A 19,640-nucleotide genomic window follows, 5' to 3' on the forward strand; every position below is an offset into this window, starting at 1 on the left:
CGCAGATGGTCTGGAGGGAGAGCTGTGTTAAAAACTGAGTCAGTGACAAAGGCATCAGCAGCATGAGTGTTGTGCCTCAGTTTGGGGACCTGGGAAGGGAAGGTCCCCAAACTGATGGGAAGGCTTCTTAGGCGTGTTCATTTAGGAGGCAGTCTGAGGGATGAGAGGGAACCAGCCCCAGGAGGCTTGAGTGGAGGAATGTTCTGGGTGGAAGCAGCAAGGGTGAAGCTCCTGCAGCAGGACCATCACTGGCACATTTGAGGGGCAACACTAAGACTCTTGAACATCCCAAGGAGCAGAGTGCACAAGGCAGAGTGTCGGGGAGCAGAAGTCAAGGCTGTTGGCCGGTGCCTGAATCCAGAAAACTTGCTGGACCAGCCTTTCAGTTCTGGTAGAAAGGAAACTGCTACTGGATGCCCATTTTATGGATGGATAAGCGCAGGTCACCAGGGATGATACGGCCAGGATGGAGGCAGCCAACAGTGTTTTTGAACTCACATTTCCCGGGCACTTAGTGAGGGCCAGGCCCTAGGCCAGGTGTTCCCACTCCTGAACTCATGAAATGCTTTCAGAGACCTTCTTGTCCCCATGGGATAGGTAAACTGAGGCACAGAGCTGCTCAGTGACTTCTTTAAGGACATCCAGCTAGTAAGTGGAGGAATTGGTATTGGAACTCACACCTGTCTGAGCCCCAGACTCATGATTTTCCATCCCACTGCCTGTGAACAGGAGACGCAGGAAGAGAATGGTGATGGCTGCAAGGCTTCCCTCCTATCTCATGTGGCCCTCCCCACTCTGTGTGCATGGGGCCCTGCATCACCCCCACTTTACACCTGGGCAAGCAGAGGTCAGGCCCGGCCTCAAGCGTTTCTAGCAGGTGGTGGAATCTGCTTCCCTCACGTGAGGTCCCTGACAGGGTACACACTCATGTCTGCCTGGAGGCCAGGGGCTGACCCCTTGACCTTTGCCTGGTACCTTCTGCCTTCACTAGCACTGACTTTACATCCAGAGTCATCTGATCCCAGCGCCAGATTGGTCAGCGGTTCCTGAAATCCCCCAAGGTTCCGTGTGGGAGCAAAGAGAGGACTGGTCCATCCAGCCATTATACAGATGGGCAGACTGAGATCTTAGGAGGAGAGGAGAGAACCAAGGTCCAGGAGAGAGCCAGGATGGGGCCTCCGGGCTCGTGGGATAAAATGCACCGCATGCTGCCTCACTCCCTCTGAGACAGTTTCCCCCGGTGTAGAACAGGGGCAGCAACAACCAGCCACGACAACTCCTCGTGTTGCCTCGTCACCGGGCATCGCTGAGCTCACCACCAACCCCGCGCCCTGGCCGGGCGCCTGGAGCGCGGGCGCGGGCGGACGTTTGCTGGCGCCGGGCCCTCAGTGCGTGTCAGCGAGCAGCGCCGTCAGACGGCTGTCACCGCCGCCCGCTCACAGATGCGTAGACTGAGGCTCAGGTGTCACGACCTGACCAAGGCTAGTTCCGCTACAAAGTTGCCGACTCGGATCTGAACCCGGGTCAAATTTACAGAAAAGGAAACTGAAGCCCAGAGACACCAGGGAGCTTGCTGGGGTGAGGCAGCTGCAGGTTCAGAGAGCCAGGAGGCAGCCCAGCAGCGCACTTTTAACCCCCGCCCGCCTCGCCAGGCCCAGCCGTGCCACCTTTAGGGATCTCGGGTTTTTTCCAGACGACGCACCCGGGAGAACGCGCCCACTCATCGCACCCGCCGGGGCTGCGCGTCTGGGGGTGCTGGGCGGAGCCTGGCGCTTGCAAGGAGCAGCGGGCTCAGTGGGTCCCGGGAGTGGGTGGGGCTTGCGTGTTGACGGGCAGCGCGAGGGGCGCGGCTTTAGTCCAGGTGGGCGGAGCCTGACCGGACTTGGGTTTTTCGGGCGGCTGGCAGACTTGACAGAGAGCGGGAGGGGCCCGGATCCTGGGCCCACGGAGGGTGGGGCGTGTAATTGACAGGCAGGGACAGACCGGCGTCTGATAGGCAGGGGACGGGCCTTGGAAACGAAAGGGCCAATCGGACACGCAGGGGCGGGGCCTGAGTCAGCGCCGTTCGGCCGGGGTCCCCCCGGCGCTGCCCAGTCTGGCTCCGGCGCCGCCCGTCGCGGACTCGTCCTTGCAGTAGTCGCCGCCGCCGCCTCTGCTCCTCCGCCTGGCCCGGGCCGTCTGCCCGCAGCCATGAGCGTGCTCGGCCCCGGTGGAGCCCGCAGTCCTCTAGATTAGTCCCCACCGCCGTCCAGGACCCGCTTGCAGCATGGAGTCGCCCGCCTCAAGCCAGCCCGCCAGCATGCCCCAGTCCAAAGGTAGGCGATCCCGGCCGGAACCTCGGCCTGACCCCGCGCCCAATCTGGGGCCGGGCTGCAAACCCCGACCGAATTTCTTTGGTCCCACCCCATCCTGTTCTCGACCTGGCAGCGGCGTCCGGTCCCGGAACCCCTTCCTGTTCGGGGCCCCGGGACCGGCCGCAGCCTGGGTCCTCACCTGGACCCCCAGGTTAGGCCTTGGGACTGCATTCAGGCCCGAGATCACCCAGGCTGGACCCAGACTAGGACTTTGTTCTGCTCACCCCATCCAAGTCAGGAGCCTCACTCTGACCTCATTTGGGCCTTATGGCTGTAGCCTGGACAGGAACTCTCTCAGTCTTCTCCCTCAGAGGGACCCAGGTGAGATTCACACTGGCCTCCATCTGCGTCCTTGGGCAGCACCCACTCCCATTTCCAACTTGGGGTCCCAGGGCTGTATCCAGGCTGGGATTTAACTTAAGTCTCCATCTGGGCCCCAGAGTGCTTCTGTTGTTTCGGACCTCACTGTACCCGCTATGCGGGTGCTCTGGCTACACCCCAGCTCGGAACTCCCCGTCCTTCTCTCCTCCAGCTCTTCTTATCCTTATAGGCCCTATGTTGCCCCTTCCCTGGCTGGCCTGCACCCTGTCCTGCAGCCCTGTGCTCCCAGGAACCTCCCTTGTCCTCCCACCCCTCCCTAAGGTACAGCCCCCTCTCTACTGGCTTCTCTCTGTCTTGAGTTGCAAGCTTCTCCCTGCACTTGGGGTTCTCACCCCATCTTATTCCTCTCCTGGCTGCCTGGGATCTGGGCCAACCGCCAGGCCAGGGTGCTGGCTGTGCAAGGGATTTGCTCTTCTCCAAGTAGCTGGCCTTCCTGGAAATTTTTGTGAGGTGGCAGCAGCAGCAGGATTTGTCATGCGGAGGGGGAAGGATGAGACTCGGAGGGCAAAAGGGGAATTTTTTTTTCAGGAAGAGGAAAGGATGTTTTTGGTGCGTCGGAGTTTCAGTAGGCTGGGTTGTGTGAGAGATTTCCAAACCGGACGTAGCCGTAATGAATGGGCTGCCTCCTGCCTAGCTGAACCTGCAGCTGCTTCACCCCAGCAAGCTCCCTGGTGTCTCTGGGCCTCAGTTTCCTTTTCTGTAAATTGGAAGTAATCACACCTGCTTCTGTGGACGCGGGAGTGTGGCGTGGGGTGGTGAATACAAAAGAGCTCTGAGGTGTTCACTCAGCATAGCGCCTGGCGGAGAGCCGGCGCTCACCAGGGGACACTGGCTGCACACATCTCGCTATTGTTTCCATTCTTCTTGCTGGAAAGGCCTCCACTGCTGGAACTGCAGCCGCAGAGTGAGCAGGAGGAAGCATCTAGCAGCGGGCACCTAGTGGGCCCCTCATCGGGGATCAGCCGCTCTTCTGCTCTGGAGGGCGCAGGCCAGTGGGAGCCCTGTGGGGGCTTGGGGAGGGCACGGGCTCTTCCTGGCCCCTGCTGCTGGCTGCTGTGGTGGCTGGAGCCGGGTGGGCAGGATAATTATGCCTTACATAAGTGGGAGGCCGGATCCCTGACCATTGCCCAACCACTGTGAGTAACTCAGGAGGCACTTGAGGGGGGAGGTGTCTGGGGAGGGACTTGCACTGCCCAGACCTCGTGGAGCTTGGGAACCAGGAAATCAGACACTTCTCCACTCTGGAGAGCCTGGGGAAGGGTAGGAAGCCCTGTTTGTTTTGGAGGCTTTTTAGCTCTCCAGGCAGAGAATGCCTGATCAAAATAAAAGTTCCAGTTGCAGAGTTGTGAAGGGAGAGGGGTCATAGATGTGGTAAGAACGCTGTGAGAGGGCCAAGATGAACTTCTAGATAGGGACCCAGGTCGCAGATGAAATTGAGGGAGCTGGATGGAGGGTCAGGGACCTCCCTCAGGCCCAGCGACCCTGTAGTCTCTTTGGGATCTGGGGAAGGATGTGGTGACAGAGCCGCAATGCCCTTCACCAAAAACCCTATGAGCTTCTTCTTTTTTTCCATGTGCCATGCATTTTCTCATTTATTCCTCATAGCCTCATTTATAGATAAGGAAACTGAGGCGTTAAGTGCCTTGCCTGAGGCCACGCAGCTGTGACAGGCGGAGCTAGGGTTCCCCCTAGGACTGCATCCCCACAGTGGCCTTCCCCGTGCTCCCTTATGTGCCCCTCCCATGCTGGATGCCTGAGCTGAGCTGGTGGGGTGCCCCCACCCCTGGCCTTGCTCAGAGCATGTGCAGTGGGCCTGTCCTCATGGCCATGTCAGACCTAGAGGACAGACTGAGGCAGAGGTGCTGCTGCTCTTGTGCACAGTGCTTTACACTGGGCCTGTTGCATACTTGCTGCAAAATCCCACTCATTTGACAGATGCAGAACTGAGCTTGGATGGAGTAGCCGGACTGCTCCCACAGGTGGAGATCCTCACCCCGTGCCTGCCCCATCCTGGGCACTGGGCCTCCCAGCACTGAGCCCTTCTCCACCTTCTCAAAGGAATTTGAACAAAGCAGGGAGTGGCTGGCGCTTGACCTTACTGGAGCTTTACCTTTGAGCTTCCTGCCTTGCAGCAGGTACCCTGCCCTATCCTTCCTGCCATGGGCCTGGGGAGTTTTCCGTGAGCGTGTGAGGCCCTCAGGCCCACAGCTCTGTTGGTTTTCCCCTGGCCTTCTTGCCCACATGGCCATCTCTGGCTGGGATCAGAGGCCAAGTGGCCGGCGCTGGGGCCAGTGGGTGGGGGCATGTGTGCAAGCCACATTTGTCCTTGGAGGGTACCATGTGTGTCCTGTTGTCATTCAGAACGTGGGTTCTGCCCCTTCTGCCCTAAGAGTGCCACCTGTGGGGGCACTTCATGGCTAATCTTCACACAGCTTGGACTGTGGCTGTAGGACTCCTGACTGCCCAGTGGGGTCACTGAGGTTTCATGGAGCACTGTCGTATCCTAGCCCTGCCTATTGTGGCCATCCCCCATCCCCCGGCTGTCGGAAAGACTGGAGGTGGCACCTCGGGGACTTCCCCCACCCCTCTTGTGACGCACAGGAAACTCTCTGTCAGCCAACCCATGGCCCAGGGCCCAAAGGGAGCAAAGTTCTCAGTTGGCCTGTGTGAGGAGAAGGCCGGGGCAGCGGAGGCTTCCGGCGGTGAGTCAGCGGGCACTGAGTGCTGACTCACCTGCTGGGCATGCCAGCCGGCTGCCTACAGCTTAAAGGGGCGATGCCTGCTGGCCTGGTGGGTGGGGAGGGGGTTACGTGTCCTGCAGGTGGCACCTAGCCCTGAGCTGGAGCACTGGAGGTGGCCCCTTCCTGCGCCTCGGACTAGGCTGGGAACCCCTGGGCAGGCCCTCTGTGCCCCACCCAGGAACTTCCTCTGTTAGGCAAGGGGCTCTGCTTCCTCTTGCTCACAGAGCAGGAGCAGGTGGCGGTGACTGTTTACTACCCTTGGTCCAGGGGACACCTCAGGTTCAGCTGTGCATCTGGGACTCAGGGAGGGCGAGGAGCAGAGGTTGTGCAGGGTCGGCTGGGGTGGGACCCGACCTGAGCTCCTGGAAGATGGTGATGTGGAGAGGCTGAGACCTCAGTTTCCAGAGCCTGACTGCCTGGGTTCATACCCCAGCTCTGTCCCTTTTGCGATGTGACGTGGCACAAGTTGCATCCGGTCCACTCTCTGCACTCCGTAAAAGATTTCTGTCCCCTGGGCATGGCCCAGCTCTCAGAGGAGAAGCCTCCATTTCATCATCTGCAGACTGGGAACGGGGACCCTGCCTGTCTGGATGTAGACAGTTCCATTCCACACTTGCTAAGTGTCAGGCACGAGTCATAGTGAGACTGCCCTCTGCCCACAGAGAACCCAGCCGAGGCACGCTTCTGCCAGGCAGGAAGCCTGGGGGCCTGGGCTCTGCTGGGAGGGGCCTGGGTTCGAATCCTGGCTCCACTACTTCCTTACCTGGGTAAGTCTTGTGCCCTCTCTAGCCCTCAGTCTCCTCTTCTGTAAAGTGGGAGTAAACACCCTTCCTTGCAGGGTAGTGGTCGAGCTTGAAGATAGCATTTGGCAAGTGAATGGCATCTGTTATTATTTTATTATTGTTACTTTTGTGAGCGTAGTTCGTTGGTAGGTGGATAAACAGTAACAGGGCTTCGTGGCGATGGGCTCGTAGGTGCTGTGACGCGAGGCCTCTTGGCAGCAGGGTCCTTTCATGCAGGCCAGAGTTTACCAGGCTTTAGGGCCTTTTAACCCACTGGTCCCCAAGGTGGGGGCTGGGGATTGCCACTGGCCTCCTGGGCCTTCCTGGGGAGGGCAAGTGGGGAACAGAGAGCTGCCCTGCCCCAGGCTTTGGCATGCAGCATGAACAGGATGGATGCAGGGAAGGTGGGGTGGGGCCTGGAATCAGGACGCAGGCCCCTGGGCCAGCCTGGGAAGCAGGAGGGCCTGGGATTGTGGTTCTGGGGGCTCGGTCCTGAGTCAGGGGTGTTGGTGGCTTAGGAGGGGTCCCAGAGGAGGGCTGCCGGGCCGTAGCGTGGAGGACACCGCATCGTGGCAGGGCCCCACGACTGATGCCCACATGCCGCCCATGCCTGCCCTTGGCCGTGCCTCCTGGCGCTGCCCACCTCCGTCAGGCCTGTCTGCCCAGTGGCTTCTGCAGATGCCTCCCCAAAGCAGTGGCCCTGGAAACCTCAAACAGCCTCATGTCAAGGGCATGAAGGCCATATAGGGCCGGGGGAGGCCGAAGCAGCTTGCTGGGCCCCTTGCAGCTTCCAGATACCAAATCTGACTGCAGCAGCTCCAGAGAGGGCCCCAGGCGTTCTTCCCCTGACCCCAGTCCTGGGCGCATGTCCCTGTCACCTCCCTGCCCTGCATTCCAGGACCACCCTCCCTGGTTTCTCTGGGGAGGCCATGTCCAGCTGACCCTCTCCCAGCTGGTCCCCTGCCCAGGGTGGCCGGCACCACCTTCTGCCATGCGGCCCATGGCCGGGATTGCACCTGGCTCTGCTGACGCCTCCTGGTGGCTGTATGGAGTGCCCTGACTGTCCTCTCCTGCATCACTGTGCTGATGCCCCCAGGGGCTTCCAAGGCCTGTCCCAAGGTTTGCATGTGCCAGTGTGTGCGGTGATGCGATGACAGGCCGGGGGCCTGCCTCACTGGGGCAGGGCTGCGAAGGGCTGTGGATGCCAGCGGTGCATTCAGACCTAATCAGGAGGTGTGTGGGGGGTGGGGAGCACTGCTGCCTGGGAGGGTTGCTTTGGTGGTGTCAATTGGCAGCTGAGGCACACATGGGAGGCCTGCCCAGGACGGCTCTGGGTATGGGGATGGAGACAGCTCCCATCCTCTTGCCATTCTGCTCTCACCTGGCTTAGCCTTCTGGTCAACCCCACAGCCTCCTGCCGTTGGCATGGCACACTGCATCCCGGATGGCTGGGGCAGTCCCCAGGGTGGTGTGGGCAGACACTCGTTGGGCAAGTCTGCAGGGACTTCCAGGTGGCAGGGCTGGTTCTAGGCCAGCTCCGCCCTGACCCCTGTTGTGACCTTCCCCAGCCTTAGTGTCTGCTGAAGACACGAGTGAATCACACCTACCTCTCAGGGCTGCTGTCGAGGGTGAGTGAGACCCGGCAAGTCCCGGGAGCCCCTAGGTGCTAATCAGCGCTGAATTTGAAGCTGATGTCTGTGCTAGCATTTCCATCACCAAGATCCCCGTTTTTGATATCTCTCATCATCAACCCCATGCTTTGTAAGATTTTGTTAGAAATGATAAATCCCAGCCTTTGGGAGGCCAAGGCAGGAGGATCATTTGAGGGCAGGAGTTCACAACCAGCCTGGGCAACACAGGGAGAGCTCATCTCTACAAAAAACATAAAAAATTGGCTGGGCATGGTGGCACATGTCTGTAGTCCCAGCTACTCAGGAGGCAGAGGTGGGAGGATCGTTTGTGCCTGGGAGGTTAAGGCTGCAGTGAGCGCCACTGCACTCCAGCCTGGGTGACAGAGTGAGACCCGGTCTCTTTAAAAAAAAAAAGGCCGGGCGCAGTGGCTCAAGCCTGTAATCCCAGCACTTTGGGAGGCCGAGATGGGCGGATCACGAGGTCAGGAGATCAAGACCATCCTGGCTAACACAGTGAAACCCCATCTCTACTAAAAAATACAAAATATTAGCCGGGCGTGGTGGCGGGCGCCTGTAGTCCCAGCTACTCGGGAGGCTGAGGGAGGAGAATGGCGTGAACCCAGGAGTTGGAGCTTGCAGTGAGCTGAGATCTGGCCACTGCACTCCAGCCTGGGCAACAGAGCAAGACTCTGTCTCAAAAAAAAACACAACCAAAACTAAAAAAAAAAAAAATAGAAGTAGGCCGGGCGTGGTGGCTCACGCCTGTAATCCCAGCACTTTGGGAGGCCGAGGTGGGCAGATCACAAGGTCAGGAGATTGAGAACATCCTGGCTAACATGGTAAAACCCCGTCTCTACTAAAAACACACAAAAAACTAGCTGGACATGGTGGCCGGTGCCTGTAGTCCCATCTACTCGGGAGGCTGAGGCAGGAGAATGGCGTGAAACGGGAGATGGAACTTGCAGTAAGCTGAGATCACCCCACTACACTCCAGCCTGGGCGACAGAGGGAGACTCCGTCTGAAAAAAAAAAAAAAAAAAAAATAGAAGTAGTGATAACAATGAAGCGCAGATGGTGTTTGTTCAGAAGGTTTGTTTTCCGTTCTGCAGTAGCAGCAGCACTGGCCTGTCGACAGTGCAGGTGGCCGGGATGGCCTTGCTGACCTTGTGCTGGGACCACGTGGGGACCTTTGGAGCACAGCCCACAATCCTAGTGCAAGGAATGTCCCATTCTTCTGATGCCCTGGGAGGGCTGAGCATCTCTTGTGGGTCCCCCTCCCCTGTCATGGCCTCTTAAAGCCTGAGCATGGGGTCTACTCCACAGTGTGGGAGCCTGGGGCCAGAGTCCCACCCATCTGACCCATTTTGTGCCAGGGATTTTGTGTGCGTGGACTTGTTGTTGTTTTTTTTTTTGAGACGGAGTCTTGCTCTGTCGCCCAGGCTGGAGTGCAGTGGCGCGATCTCGGCTCACTGCAAGCTCCGCCTCCCGGGTTCACGCCATTCTCCCGTCTCAGCCTCCTGAGTACTTGGGACTACAGGCGCCCGCCACTACGCCCAGCTAATTTTTTTGTATTTTTAGTAGAGACGGGGTTTCACTATGTTAACCAGGACGGTCTCGATCTCCTGACCTTGTAATCTGCCTGTCTTGGCCTCCCAAAGTGCTGGGATTACAGGCGTAAGCCACCGTGCCCGTTCCATGGACTTGTTTAGTCTTCGTGGCTACCCAGCAACCTGGGTGTGTTATCATCACCCCATCTTAGGAGTGAGTAAACCGAGGCCTGGTGGGACAGTCACCTGCTCAAGGTCATGAAGGACTGTCCTGGGAGCATGGCTTTGTCTTTACAACTCCTGACCCTTGCTCATCCTTTCCCAGAGGTCATGGCCCCTTCACTGGTTCGTGGAACATCAAGGGAGGAAACTGAGGTGTGCACAGAGAGGGAGAGCGGCTCGCTCCGAGGCCGGCACGGGCCGGCACTGTGATGGTTGCTTAGCTGAGGTGTGGGGAAGGCAGGAGCTGGGGCCCAGGCTGGGGACCTCTCTGCTGCTGCACTGGTGCTTCACCTCAGGCGTGTCCCGGGGCCCCTGGAGTCAGCGTCTGCACTGGACAGTCTCTGAGGCACCGTCCGGCCCGAGCAGCCTGCTGCTGGGGCTCTACTGTGCTCAGTGAGCCTGGCTGCCCCTTCAGACGGAGCAGGGCACTGGAGTTGGCTTAAAGCAGGTCTCTTTGTTTCTTCTTTTCTTTAAATTGCCTGCACTTGAGTAACCTTTATCGCACAGGGCAGGAATCTCAAAGGGGCAAAAAGACAGTCTCTTGTTTCTCCTCGGAATACTCTGTGCAGAGACCAGCATTTTCTTTCCTTTTTTTTTTTGAGACAGGGTCTCACTCTGTTGCCCAGTGGCACAGTCATGGCTCACTGCAACTCAGACGATCCTCTCACCTCAGCCTCCCAGGTAACTGGGACTGCAGGCACGCACCGCCACACCCACTACATTTTTGTTTTGTTTTATTTTTTGTAGAGATGGGATTTTTGTCATGTTGCCCAAGCTAGTATTGAACTCCTGAGCTCAAGTAATCCACCTACTCCGGCCTCCCAAAGTGCTGGGATTACAGGCATGTGCTGCGCTATCACGCCTGGCTAATTTTTGTATTTTTAGTCGAGACAGGGTTTCACCATGTTGGCCAGGCTGGTCTCAAACTCCTGACCTCAAGTGATCCTCCTGCCTTGGCCTCCCAAAGTGCTGGGATTACAGGCGTGAGCCACCTCGCCTGGTCTGACCAGCATTTTCTTTCTCACACTGCTGTCCTCCTGCTGCTCTTGGCTCTTCCTGTCCCTGGGAGGCCGCTCCTCACATCCTGCTGAGGACCTGCAGGATCCTCACCAATTGCATGTGCCAGCCTTTTGATTCTATAAACCCTGGGCCTCAGTTTCCCCATCTGCAGCATGGAGATCACATTAGTCCCTGCCTCAAGGGGTTGCTGAGAGGATCAAATGAGATGTAATGAAAGTAATTTGCATAGGCCAGGAGCATAGTAGGTGCTCACTAAATATTAGTGGGTGTTATAGTGTGGGGGTGAGCCGCTCAGTGTGGAATTTCTGGGTGCAGAAGAATGGACATTTTGATGGTCATGGGGCATGGAGGACCCAGACCGGTGAGGTCTGGCCATGGGAGGCCAGGCCGTACCATGATGCCCGTAGCCACCTGCTGTGGGCCCCCTGTCTTTCACACGCCTTGTGCCCAGGCCACTCTGCCCAGGGTCCTCCCGTGTTGCCGCCTTCTCTCCTCAGCGAAGCCCACGCCTCTGGCCCTTCCCTATGTCCTTCCCTCCAAATCACAAGTGGTTCCATGTTGCAGGCGGGCCATGGTTGTCTCTGCTGGGCTGTGGGCATCGGGCGGGAGGACCCTCTGGCAGCCATGGGTGCCCCTGTGCAGCTTAGCACCTGGCCTCCCACTGGACGTTAGGGGTGCTCCCGAGCCATACCGGTCCGGAGCATCACTGGGGAGGGGGCACTGCCAGGTAGGTAGGCTGGGGGTCTCCAGTGCTCTGCAGGTGAAGAAGTCCCTGTAGGGTGGAGAGGTGGGGAGGGTGTGAGGCCCTAGAGGCCAGGCCCTGACCAGGTGGCCTCGCACAGCCGGGCAGAGGCAGGGCAGGGCTTTGGAAGGCAGAGCCTTGGTCACTCCTCCTCACCCTAGCCTGCTGCACTCCTACGAGGTGAGGATAGAGAAGGTAGGGCCTGCAGTGGCCATATGTGAGGCCGGATGGGACAGCCTGGGCCTGGCATGGAGCAGGCGCTTGGGTAGATGGGAGGACCTTCTCCTTGTCCTGCATCCTCTCCAGAGCCTGAGACAGGGGCCCCAGGACCTCAGGGCAAGGGGCCCTGCCTGAAGGTGCATGGCCACCCCCTACTGCCTGCAGGTGCTTGGCAGTGGCGCATGCAGCGCCTCAGGACCTCTGATGGCACCTGTCCTGGGGACAGGGGCCAGCGTCTGGCAGATCGCAGCCAAACGCATTCACTGTCGAGGTACATCTGCCCACGCAAAAGCCTGCGCCCACTTCTCAGGGCCTCAGTTTCCCCGTGCCGTGGAGTGGGCTGGCTTCGTTGCTGTCCCTCTGAGGGACCCTGCGGAATAGAGGTGGCCTGGGGCAGGGCGGCGCCTCTTGCTGTTCACATCTCCCAGCCCCTGTGGCTCCTTCTCTGGCGGGCCCAGCACTTCTACAGTGGAACAGGGACCTCCTGGAACATCCAGAAGTCAGGCGAGGGCAGTGAACTAGGAGCAGGGGTTACTTCTGTCGTCGGAAACCTGGTGATGCTCCTTCACGTGGCGCGGTGTGGTGCGGCGTGGTGTGGCGTGGTGTGGCGTGGTGTGGCGTGGCGCGGCGTGGCGTGGCGTGGCGCGGCGTGGCGCGGCGTGGCGCGGCGTGGCGCGGCGTGGCGCGGCGTGGCGTGGCGTGGCGTGGCGTGGCGTGGTGTGGCGTGGTGTGGCACGGCGTGGGGGCTGTCTTTATGAGTGGAGGCAGAGCAGAGGCTGTGAGGAGGGGTTGTCACCTTGCCCCTGTGGGTGACCGTTAGAGGGCCACACAGCTCAGTCTCCCCAGGCCCAGGATGGAAGGAGCAGCCGAAGTGGGGTCCCTGCCCTCAGGCTGTTGCTGTTTGGATGTTGGAGCCGGGCAGACCTGCCTTTACGGCCAGTCCTCACCAGATGCCCACCGTGTGGCCTCTCTGAGTCGCCTCTTCTCCCGCATGCTTGGTACAACAGATACGTGAACCTCCCCTGCTCCCTCGTGGAGTCACTGAGAAGGTGGACAGGGATGGTCTGGGGCTGAGGGTGGTGTTATCTCCGGAGCTGTGCACTCCCAGATGGCCCCATCTAATCTCCACGCACCAGGCATTGCTACGGCATGGCGCTGATAACCCCGAGAGGTTGGTCTGTAGTCTCCGCTTCACATATGTCCAGAGAGGTGAAGCTACTTGCCTGAGGGCACACAGCAGGGAAGGGGCAGGGTTGCAGTTGAGCCCAGGCCTTGGCTCCAGAGCGTTTGTTCGCAGGTGATCTGCAGACTGGCTGGCTGAGATGGTAACACAGAACGGCCACCTACGGGACTCCACAGCAGAGAAACCAGCAGGCCACAGGGAGAGCCGGTCACTGGGGCCTGAGCGGTCAGGCAGCCTCTCCGAACTGGTGAAAGGCAAGACCATGTGGCAGCTGGGACGGTCGCAGGGAAGAGCATTTCAGGCAGAGGGAAGGGCATGCGCGAAGGCCCTGCGATGGGAAAGCAGGTGTCTCATTCAGAGAAGGGCTCACTCAAGGGTCGGGTCTCTAGTGGGGGGTGAGTGGGAGGAGATAGGGCAGAGCTGCCGCGGCCAGTGAGAGTTGTGTCCTAGTCTGGGGGCACCTCTCTTTACCTGTGGTGTAGCCTCAGGTCAGTGGCTGAATTCTGGTCAGTTTCTGTTTCCTCATCCCTGCCTGGGGGCTGCTTTGAGGCTAGAGTATGTGGAGGACACCCCAGGACACCCCGTGCTGGGAACCGGGACAGGCGGGCTTGTCATGGGTTGCCAGTGGCCGCCGAGAGCCTCTGTTTGTTGTGGTGACGGTCGCCACAATGGCTGCACCTGGGCAGCCCTGGGCTGCCTGGCCATCTGGGCCCAGCTCTGACGTCTGTGGCAGCCTGAGGCCTGTTTCTGGGCTGTCTCCATGACGGCCTCACCCACTCCGTCTGACAGCTGGGTGGCTTCCCTGTGGAGCCTGCGGCCCTCCTGATGCAAGTCCGGTGTCCCCAACAGGCAGGTGGATGCAGAGGCCAGGCCATATACCCCCCAGGCCTGTGAGGAGCGTGGTCCCCACCCATCCAGCCCATATGTGCAAGTGCCCTTGACAGGTGGGGAAACTGAGGCTTGGTGAAAGGGGGGCACATGATACAACATCCCCAAATCCCAGGGCGTGAGGTGGGTGGCAGGCTGGGCCAGAGGGACCAAGAGCAGAGAAAGTGCAGGGAGGGTGTGGCGTGGACCCCACAGGAAAAGGATGGGACTGCAAGGGGCTGGGGCAAGGTCAAGGCCCAGGGTCTCTGTGCAGAGCTTTCATTTTTAACAGAAAATATTTTATATTCTGATCACAAAAAACCTGACATCAGGAATAAAAGCTATCTGTAATTCTCATTACCTAGGGCAGTTTTTTTTTTTTTTTTTTTTCACCTCTGCAGAGAGGCTGGTCATATCCATGGTGACCATTTATGGGCCACAACAGGTCCCCATCTGCGCAGTGAACCCTGTGCTGAGCACCTTGCAGACGTGGTTTTGCTTCGTCCTGCAGCACCGTGTGGGGCAGGTGGGTGGCATTTCTGCCTCGAGCTGTTTTGTACATGAGGAACCCAAGGTGCAGAGGAGGGCACCACGCCAGGATCGCAGAGCTGGGGTTTACTATGGCTGCCCTATGCCAAGCCCAGAGCCCCCTGAAGTTCAGAGCCTTTGGCCCAGAGGCAGGATAGAAGTGGTCTCGGGAGCTGCTGGCCCTGTGTGCCATGGTTTCTCCTGTGAGAGTGTGCTGAGCCTCTGCGTCTCCAGACTCTGTTGCCGTTTCTTGTTGAGCATGAGACTTGGACCTGTCCTTCAGCCTCAGGGAGGGCTCCCTGGGGCAGGGGTGCTGTGAGCCGTGGCCTGGCCTGTGGGGGTCTCCAAGTCAACAAACTCAGGAGGGACTGTAGCCAGAACCCTGACTTGCTGCACAGCCTGGGGCAAGTGGCTTCACCTCTCTGAGCCTGTTCGCCAGGTAAAGTGAGGTTGAGAGCCCCTCCCTGTGGGGCTGTGGGAGCATCTGGAGTCACAGATGAGAAGGGCCCTGCCTGTGGCCAGTGCTGTGGCTCTGACAGACTCGCCGTGAGACCCGTGCAGTCCCGGACAGCCAGGGTGTTGCTGCATCTTAAAATGAGTTAAAAAGCCTCACACAGGAGTAGTGACTAGGCAATTGATTCACCGGGTGAGCGGTTAGCAGGCAGGCACCCAGTGCATGTGGCGGCAGCTGCCGCTGCTGCCTCTGTCTGTGGATGCCTTTGTTTCCTGAAGCCTCTGGGGCCTGGCAGCAGGGTCCCCGGGGCGGCTTTGGTGGAAAGGCTGCAGGTATCTGCTTGCCTGGCCCCTGCACTCTGCCCACCTGCCCCAGGATGGACCCTGGGACCCCTGTCCCCGCCGAGGCTATTCTGTTTCCTGTTGATCTGGCCTTGTCTTCCTAGTGGCGGTAACCACCCTTTGCCCTCCGTCCGGGCCGGGTTGGCTACTGGGCCCCAGTGCGTGGCTCTCAGATGGGGCCACAAGTCTGCGTTGCACTGTGGCCAAGGCTGGATCTGGACCTGACTTGGAGGCGGCTTCAGAGACTGGGGTCTTCTTGGCAGGTGGCAGCAGGGCCATGGGCAGTTTCCAGGCCCCAGGGCCAGCAGCCAGGCTGAGCCAGCAGCAGTGAGTGGGAGGTGGTGGGTGAGGGCCAAGGTGTGGCAGGACCATGCTTGGGAAATGGGGCAGAAGCTCCCGCAAGGGCAGGAATGTGGCCAGCATGTCTGTACTGGGTGGTCTCAGGGAGCTGTGTCACTCCCAGCCCTGCTGCCTGATGGTGCCAGAGCGCCCGGTGACCCTGCCGTCTCTGATCCTTGCTTCTCCTGCCTGTGGAATGGCGGCTATGCCTTCTTCAAAGGGCAGCCCTGACTACAGGGAGCTCCCTCTGCATGCCAGCCCCACTGTGCCTGGAGCCCCAGAAATGCTGACCCTCCGTTAGTACCAGCTGAGTGCTGTGCACCTGGCCATGCTCCTGCAGCCAGCCTGAGAGGTGTGGACACTGGGGCCTCTCACCTGCCCCCAGGGGTGGAGTGAGGAAGGTACTGCCCCAGGACTGTGGCCTGCCCAGTGCAGGGGAGGGGAGAGAGCCAGCACTTTTCAGGGGAGGGAGAGAAACGGGCATCAGGTGTTGGCCTCCAGGGTGAGCAGGGCCCGGCAGAGCTAGCCTGCAGGGCAGCCTGGGCTGGAGTCCCCGCTTGCTCCACCGCCTGTTGCCCTCTCTGGGGGCCTGGCCTTCCTCATCTTGGAGGTAGTGTGAGCCTCATCCTGCTACCTGCGGCCACGAGGCCCCTGCACAGTGGCTGCTGCGGGTGCTGGCTGGACCCCTGCTGGGCCCCTCTCACCCCACGTCCCGTTGGCTAGTCAGGCAGGGCAGTGAGGACACCTCACAGATGGGGAAACTGAGGCCCAGGGAGGTACTCAAGATGTGCCCAGTGGGCAGGGCTGAGATAAGGCCCTGGGCTCCAGCCTCTAGGCCTGGGTCTGTCCTGCTCTTTTCCCCTGCAGGGCTGGTGGGCCTCCTTCCTCCCTTTGAACGCCTCACGGTCTGGCTTGGAGAGAGGGGGCTCCCGGCAAGGGTGATCGCAGAGGCTGGCATCCTTGTGGGCCAGGGCCTGAGTCATCCCTGTCTCCATGTTTGGCCAGCCCAAGGGGAGTGCAGGGGACATTGATGACTGAGGGATAGGCCAGAAGCCTCACCTTCTCTCCATTCTAGGAAAATCCAAGAGGAAGAAGGATCTACGGATATCCTGCATGTCCAAGCCACCCGCGCCTAACCCCACGTGAGTCTGCCTCAGTTTCTCCCTGGCTCACCCTGGAGAGGCTTCCCGAACAGGGCTCAGTGGAAGGAGTGAGAGGCAGGTGGGGCCAGCTCTGCTTTGCCTCGTCCTGTTCTGGGCAGCACCTGCTGTGGGTCCAGCTAGGTGACGGCTGCTGGGGTTCATGCAGCACCATCTGCTCTGCTCTGCTCACTTCTCACCCCGTCTTGGAGGCTCGATGAGGCCGTGCCCAGCTCATGTAGATGCTCAGCAGCCAATGAGAGGAGGTGGTCCGAGGCGGTGCCTCCGGGGCAGGATATACCTGGTTCCCACGCCAGGCCCCACACTGGCCCATCTGCTGCTGCTCTTGGAGGAAGGGTGTGGTTCTCTCTGAAGCTCATGGAGCCTTCTTTCTCCACAGACCCCCCCGGAACCTGGACTCCCGGACCTTCATCACCATTGGAGACAGAGTAGGTGCCAGCCGCCACCCCTGCAGGGCCTCTCACTTCACCTGACGAGTGGGTAGAGCTGACCCTGCAGGGTCACTATGAGGGGAGGTGACTGAGGGGTCAGAGAGGGTCAGGCTGTGGAGAAGAGTGTTGTCCTGCGCTGCTGGCTGTGTGGCCCTGGGCCACCCACTCTTTGACCCTGCTGGAGGGAATGAGGACCATTGGCTGCCTGTCTGGAGCTTGGCGAGCTCAGAGCTGGTAGGAAGGTTTCTGAGCTGAGAGCACAGCCCTGCACCTCATCCTAGCCCTAGCGGAGAGTACTGAACGTGCAGGCTCCTAGGCCTCCCTGGACCTGCTGGATCATTCCCTCAGGCCAGCACCTAGGAAACCTGCACTTTCTGCTTCCAGAAGCCTCGGAAGGGCACTAGCCATTGAGAATCCTGTCTCAGGGACCGTGTTATGCCCAGGTCCTCCCAACAGAAACCCTACTCCCAGGCCAGGTGCAGTGACTGACACCTATAATCCCAGCACTTTGGGAGGCTGAGGCAGGAGGAGGATCACTTGAGCTCAGGAACTCGGGACCAGGCCTGGGCAACATGGCGAAACCCTGTCTGTACAAAAATACAAAAAACTGGTCAGTGTGGTGGTGCATGCCTGTGGTCCTGGCTACTTGAGAGGCTGAGGTGGGAGGATCGCTTGAGCCCAGGAGGTGGAGGTTGCAGTGAGCCATGATCATGCCACTACCCTTCAGCCTGGGTGACAGAGTGAGACCCTGTTTCAAAAAAAAAAAAAAAAAGAGCTGGGCGCGGTGGCTCACACCTGTAATCCAAGCACTTTGGGAGGCCGAGGCGGGCAGATCACCTGAGGTCAGGAGTTCAAGACCAGCCTAGCTAACATGGTGAAACCCTGTCTCTACTAAAATACAAAAATTACCCCAGTGTGGTGGCAGGCGCCTGTAATCCCAGCTATTCAGGAGGCTGAGACAGAATCGCTTGAACCCAGGAGGTGGAGGTTGCAATGAGCCGAGATCACCCCATTGTACTCCAGCCTGGGTGACAAGAGTGACACTCTGTCTAAAACAAATAAAAGAAACCCCACTTCCTAGGCCTGTCCTTGACGATGCCCCCTCCAGGCTGTCGCACCCCCGACACTCACCACCTGCTGTCCTGTTCATCTACTTGCTTGTTCCTTTTTGTGTCCCTCCCAAGAGAGGGACACATCTGTGAAGGCAAGACTTGTTTTGTTGTCACTGTGTCCCCAGTGCCTAAAACACATTGTGGGTGCTTGGTAAACAGTTTTTGAATGACTGACTCATTCCAATCAGCTGAGTGGGGTTGGGGAAAGAGGGACAGGGCCCCTCTTTCTCAGAGCTCTGCCTGCTGGCGGGGCATTTCATGGTGTCTTAGTCACACTCCAGAGCCGCCTTGGGGTGTTGGCACTGTGCCTATTTTATAGAGGGCAACGTGAGGCTCAGAGAGGTTAAGTGACTTGCTGAGGGTCACACAGCAGGGAGTGGTGGGTATGAGGTTTGAGCCCAGATCTAACCAGCTGGTCCTCTTCATGCTGCCTAGCTATCTCCACTGGGTGAGAGGTGAGGACTGGCTTCCAGCTTGGTGGCCACTGACTCTCTCTCTTTTCCATCCCTCAAGAACTTTGAGGTGGAGGCTGATGACTTGGTGACCATCTCGGAACTGGGCCGTGGAGCCTATGGGGTGGTGGAGAAGGTGCGGCACGCCCAGAGCGGCACCATCATGGCCGTGAAGGTGAGCAGGGCCTGGAGGCACCTGGGAGGGCTCCCTGGAGGAGGCGAGCTGAGCCCTGCCATGGGGCCCTGCCTGTCCCTCTCAGTGACCAGTACCGAGCCCAGGCTTTTTGGGGCACACTAGGCAGTGGCCCTCTGAGCTCCTGGCCCTCCTGTCATGAGTGGGGGTGTTGGCCTCTGCCACAGCAACCTCTGAACGGCAGTCCTTCCCTGCAGCGGATCCGGGCCACTGTGAACTCACAGGAGCAGAAGCGGCTGCTCATGGACCTGGACATCAACATGCGCACGGTCGACTGCTTCTACACTGTCACCTTCTACGGGGCACTGTTCAGAGAGGTGTGTCCTCGCGTGGTACAGCTGGGGAGCTCCACCTCCCACCCATCAGTCGCCTGCAACCCACTGTCACTCAGTCCCTCCAGTGTGCCAGGTGCTGGGGACACGGGGAGCCACCCGGGGCCAGCACGGCTCCCAGAGGCACCAGCCCTGCCAGACCACCGGGCTCCCCCACCTCCTGGCTGTTACTGTCCTGCTTGGTGCCTCGGTTTCCTTATCTGTCAAATGAGGCTAGTGGTTGTGGGTGCCTCCTAAAGTTGACACGGAAGTTAAATGACATGGCCTGGGGCCTGGCATTCGGCTGCACTCAGTTCTGCCTGTGTGACCATTCGCATCCCCATGGCATACGGGGCGTGGGGTGCCTGAGCAGGCAGTGGCCATGGAGATATGAGATCTGGGTTCTAGGTTTGTGGGCAGCATGGGGTGTGTGCTGAGGGAGTGGCTGAGGCTGGAAGGGTGGAGCTGCCTTCCGCCAAGCCGGGTGGGTGTGGGTGAGCAGGGAGGCTGGGAGCCTGGGCGATGCTGGGCTCATACTGGTCGCTTGCCCCTCAAGGAGCTGTGGCAAGGTCAGGGCATCTGAGTCCAGCAGTCGGGCAAGGTCAGGGCTGCCTCACCTGGCCTCACTCT

At 59.4% G+C, this 19,640-nt stretch overlaps 1 protein-coding gene and 1 long non-coding RNA gene across 2 annotated transcripts in view; both read left to right on the forward strand.

The window, feature by feature from the left end:
* Positions 1-2,145: 2,145 nt before the first annotated feature.
* The window catches only part of MAP2K3 (mitogen-activated protein kinase kinase 3), a gene marked incomplete at its 5' end in the record, with an annotated part of 31,022 nt that continues 13,527 nt past the window's right edge, over positions 2,146-19,640 (forward strand). Inside the window, 5 exon segments of the mRNA NM_001265947.1 lie at positions 2,146-2,315; positions 16,427-16,493; positions 16,891-16,939; positions 18,568-18,681; positions 18,897-19,016. Coding sequence (NP_001252876.1) covers positions 2,267-2,315; positions 16,427-16,493; positions 16,891-16,939; positions 18,568-18,681; positions 18,897-19,016 — 399 coding nt within the window.
* Positions 12,942-14,215, forward strand: LOC144335367 (uncharacterized). The gene is made up of 3 exons (XR_013406183.1): positions 12,942-13,076; positions 13,672-13,766; positions 14,091-14,215. It is a non-coding gene; the product is annotated as an uncharacterized LOC144335367 (long non-coding RNA).

The sequence above is a fragment of the Macaca mulatta genome, chromosome 16 (assembly GCF_049350105.2).
Source record: "Macaca mulatta isolate MMU2019108-1 chromosome 16, T2T-MMU8v2.0, whole genome shotgun sequence".
NCBI lineage: Eukaryota > Metazoa > Chordata > Mammalia > Primates > Cercopithecidae > Macaca > Macaca mulatta.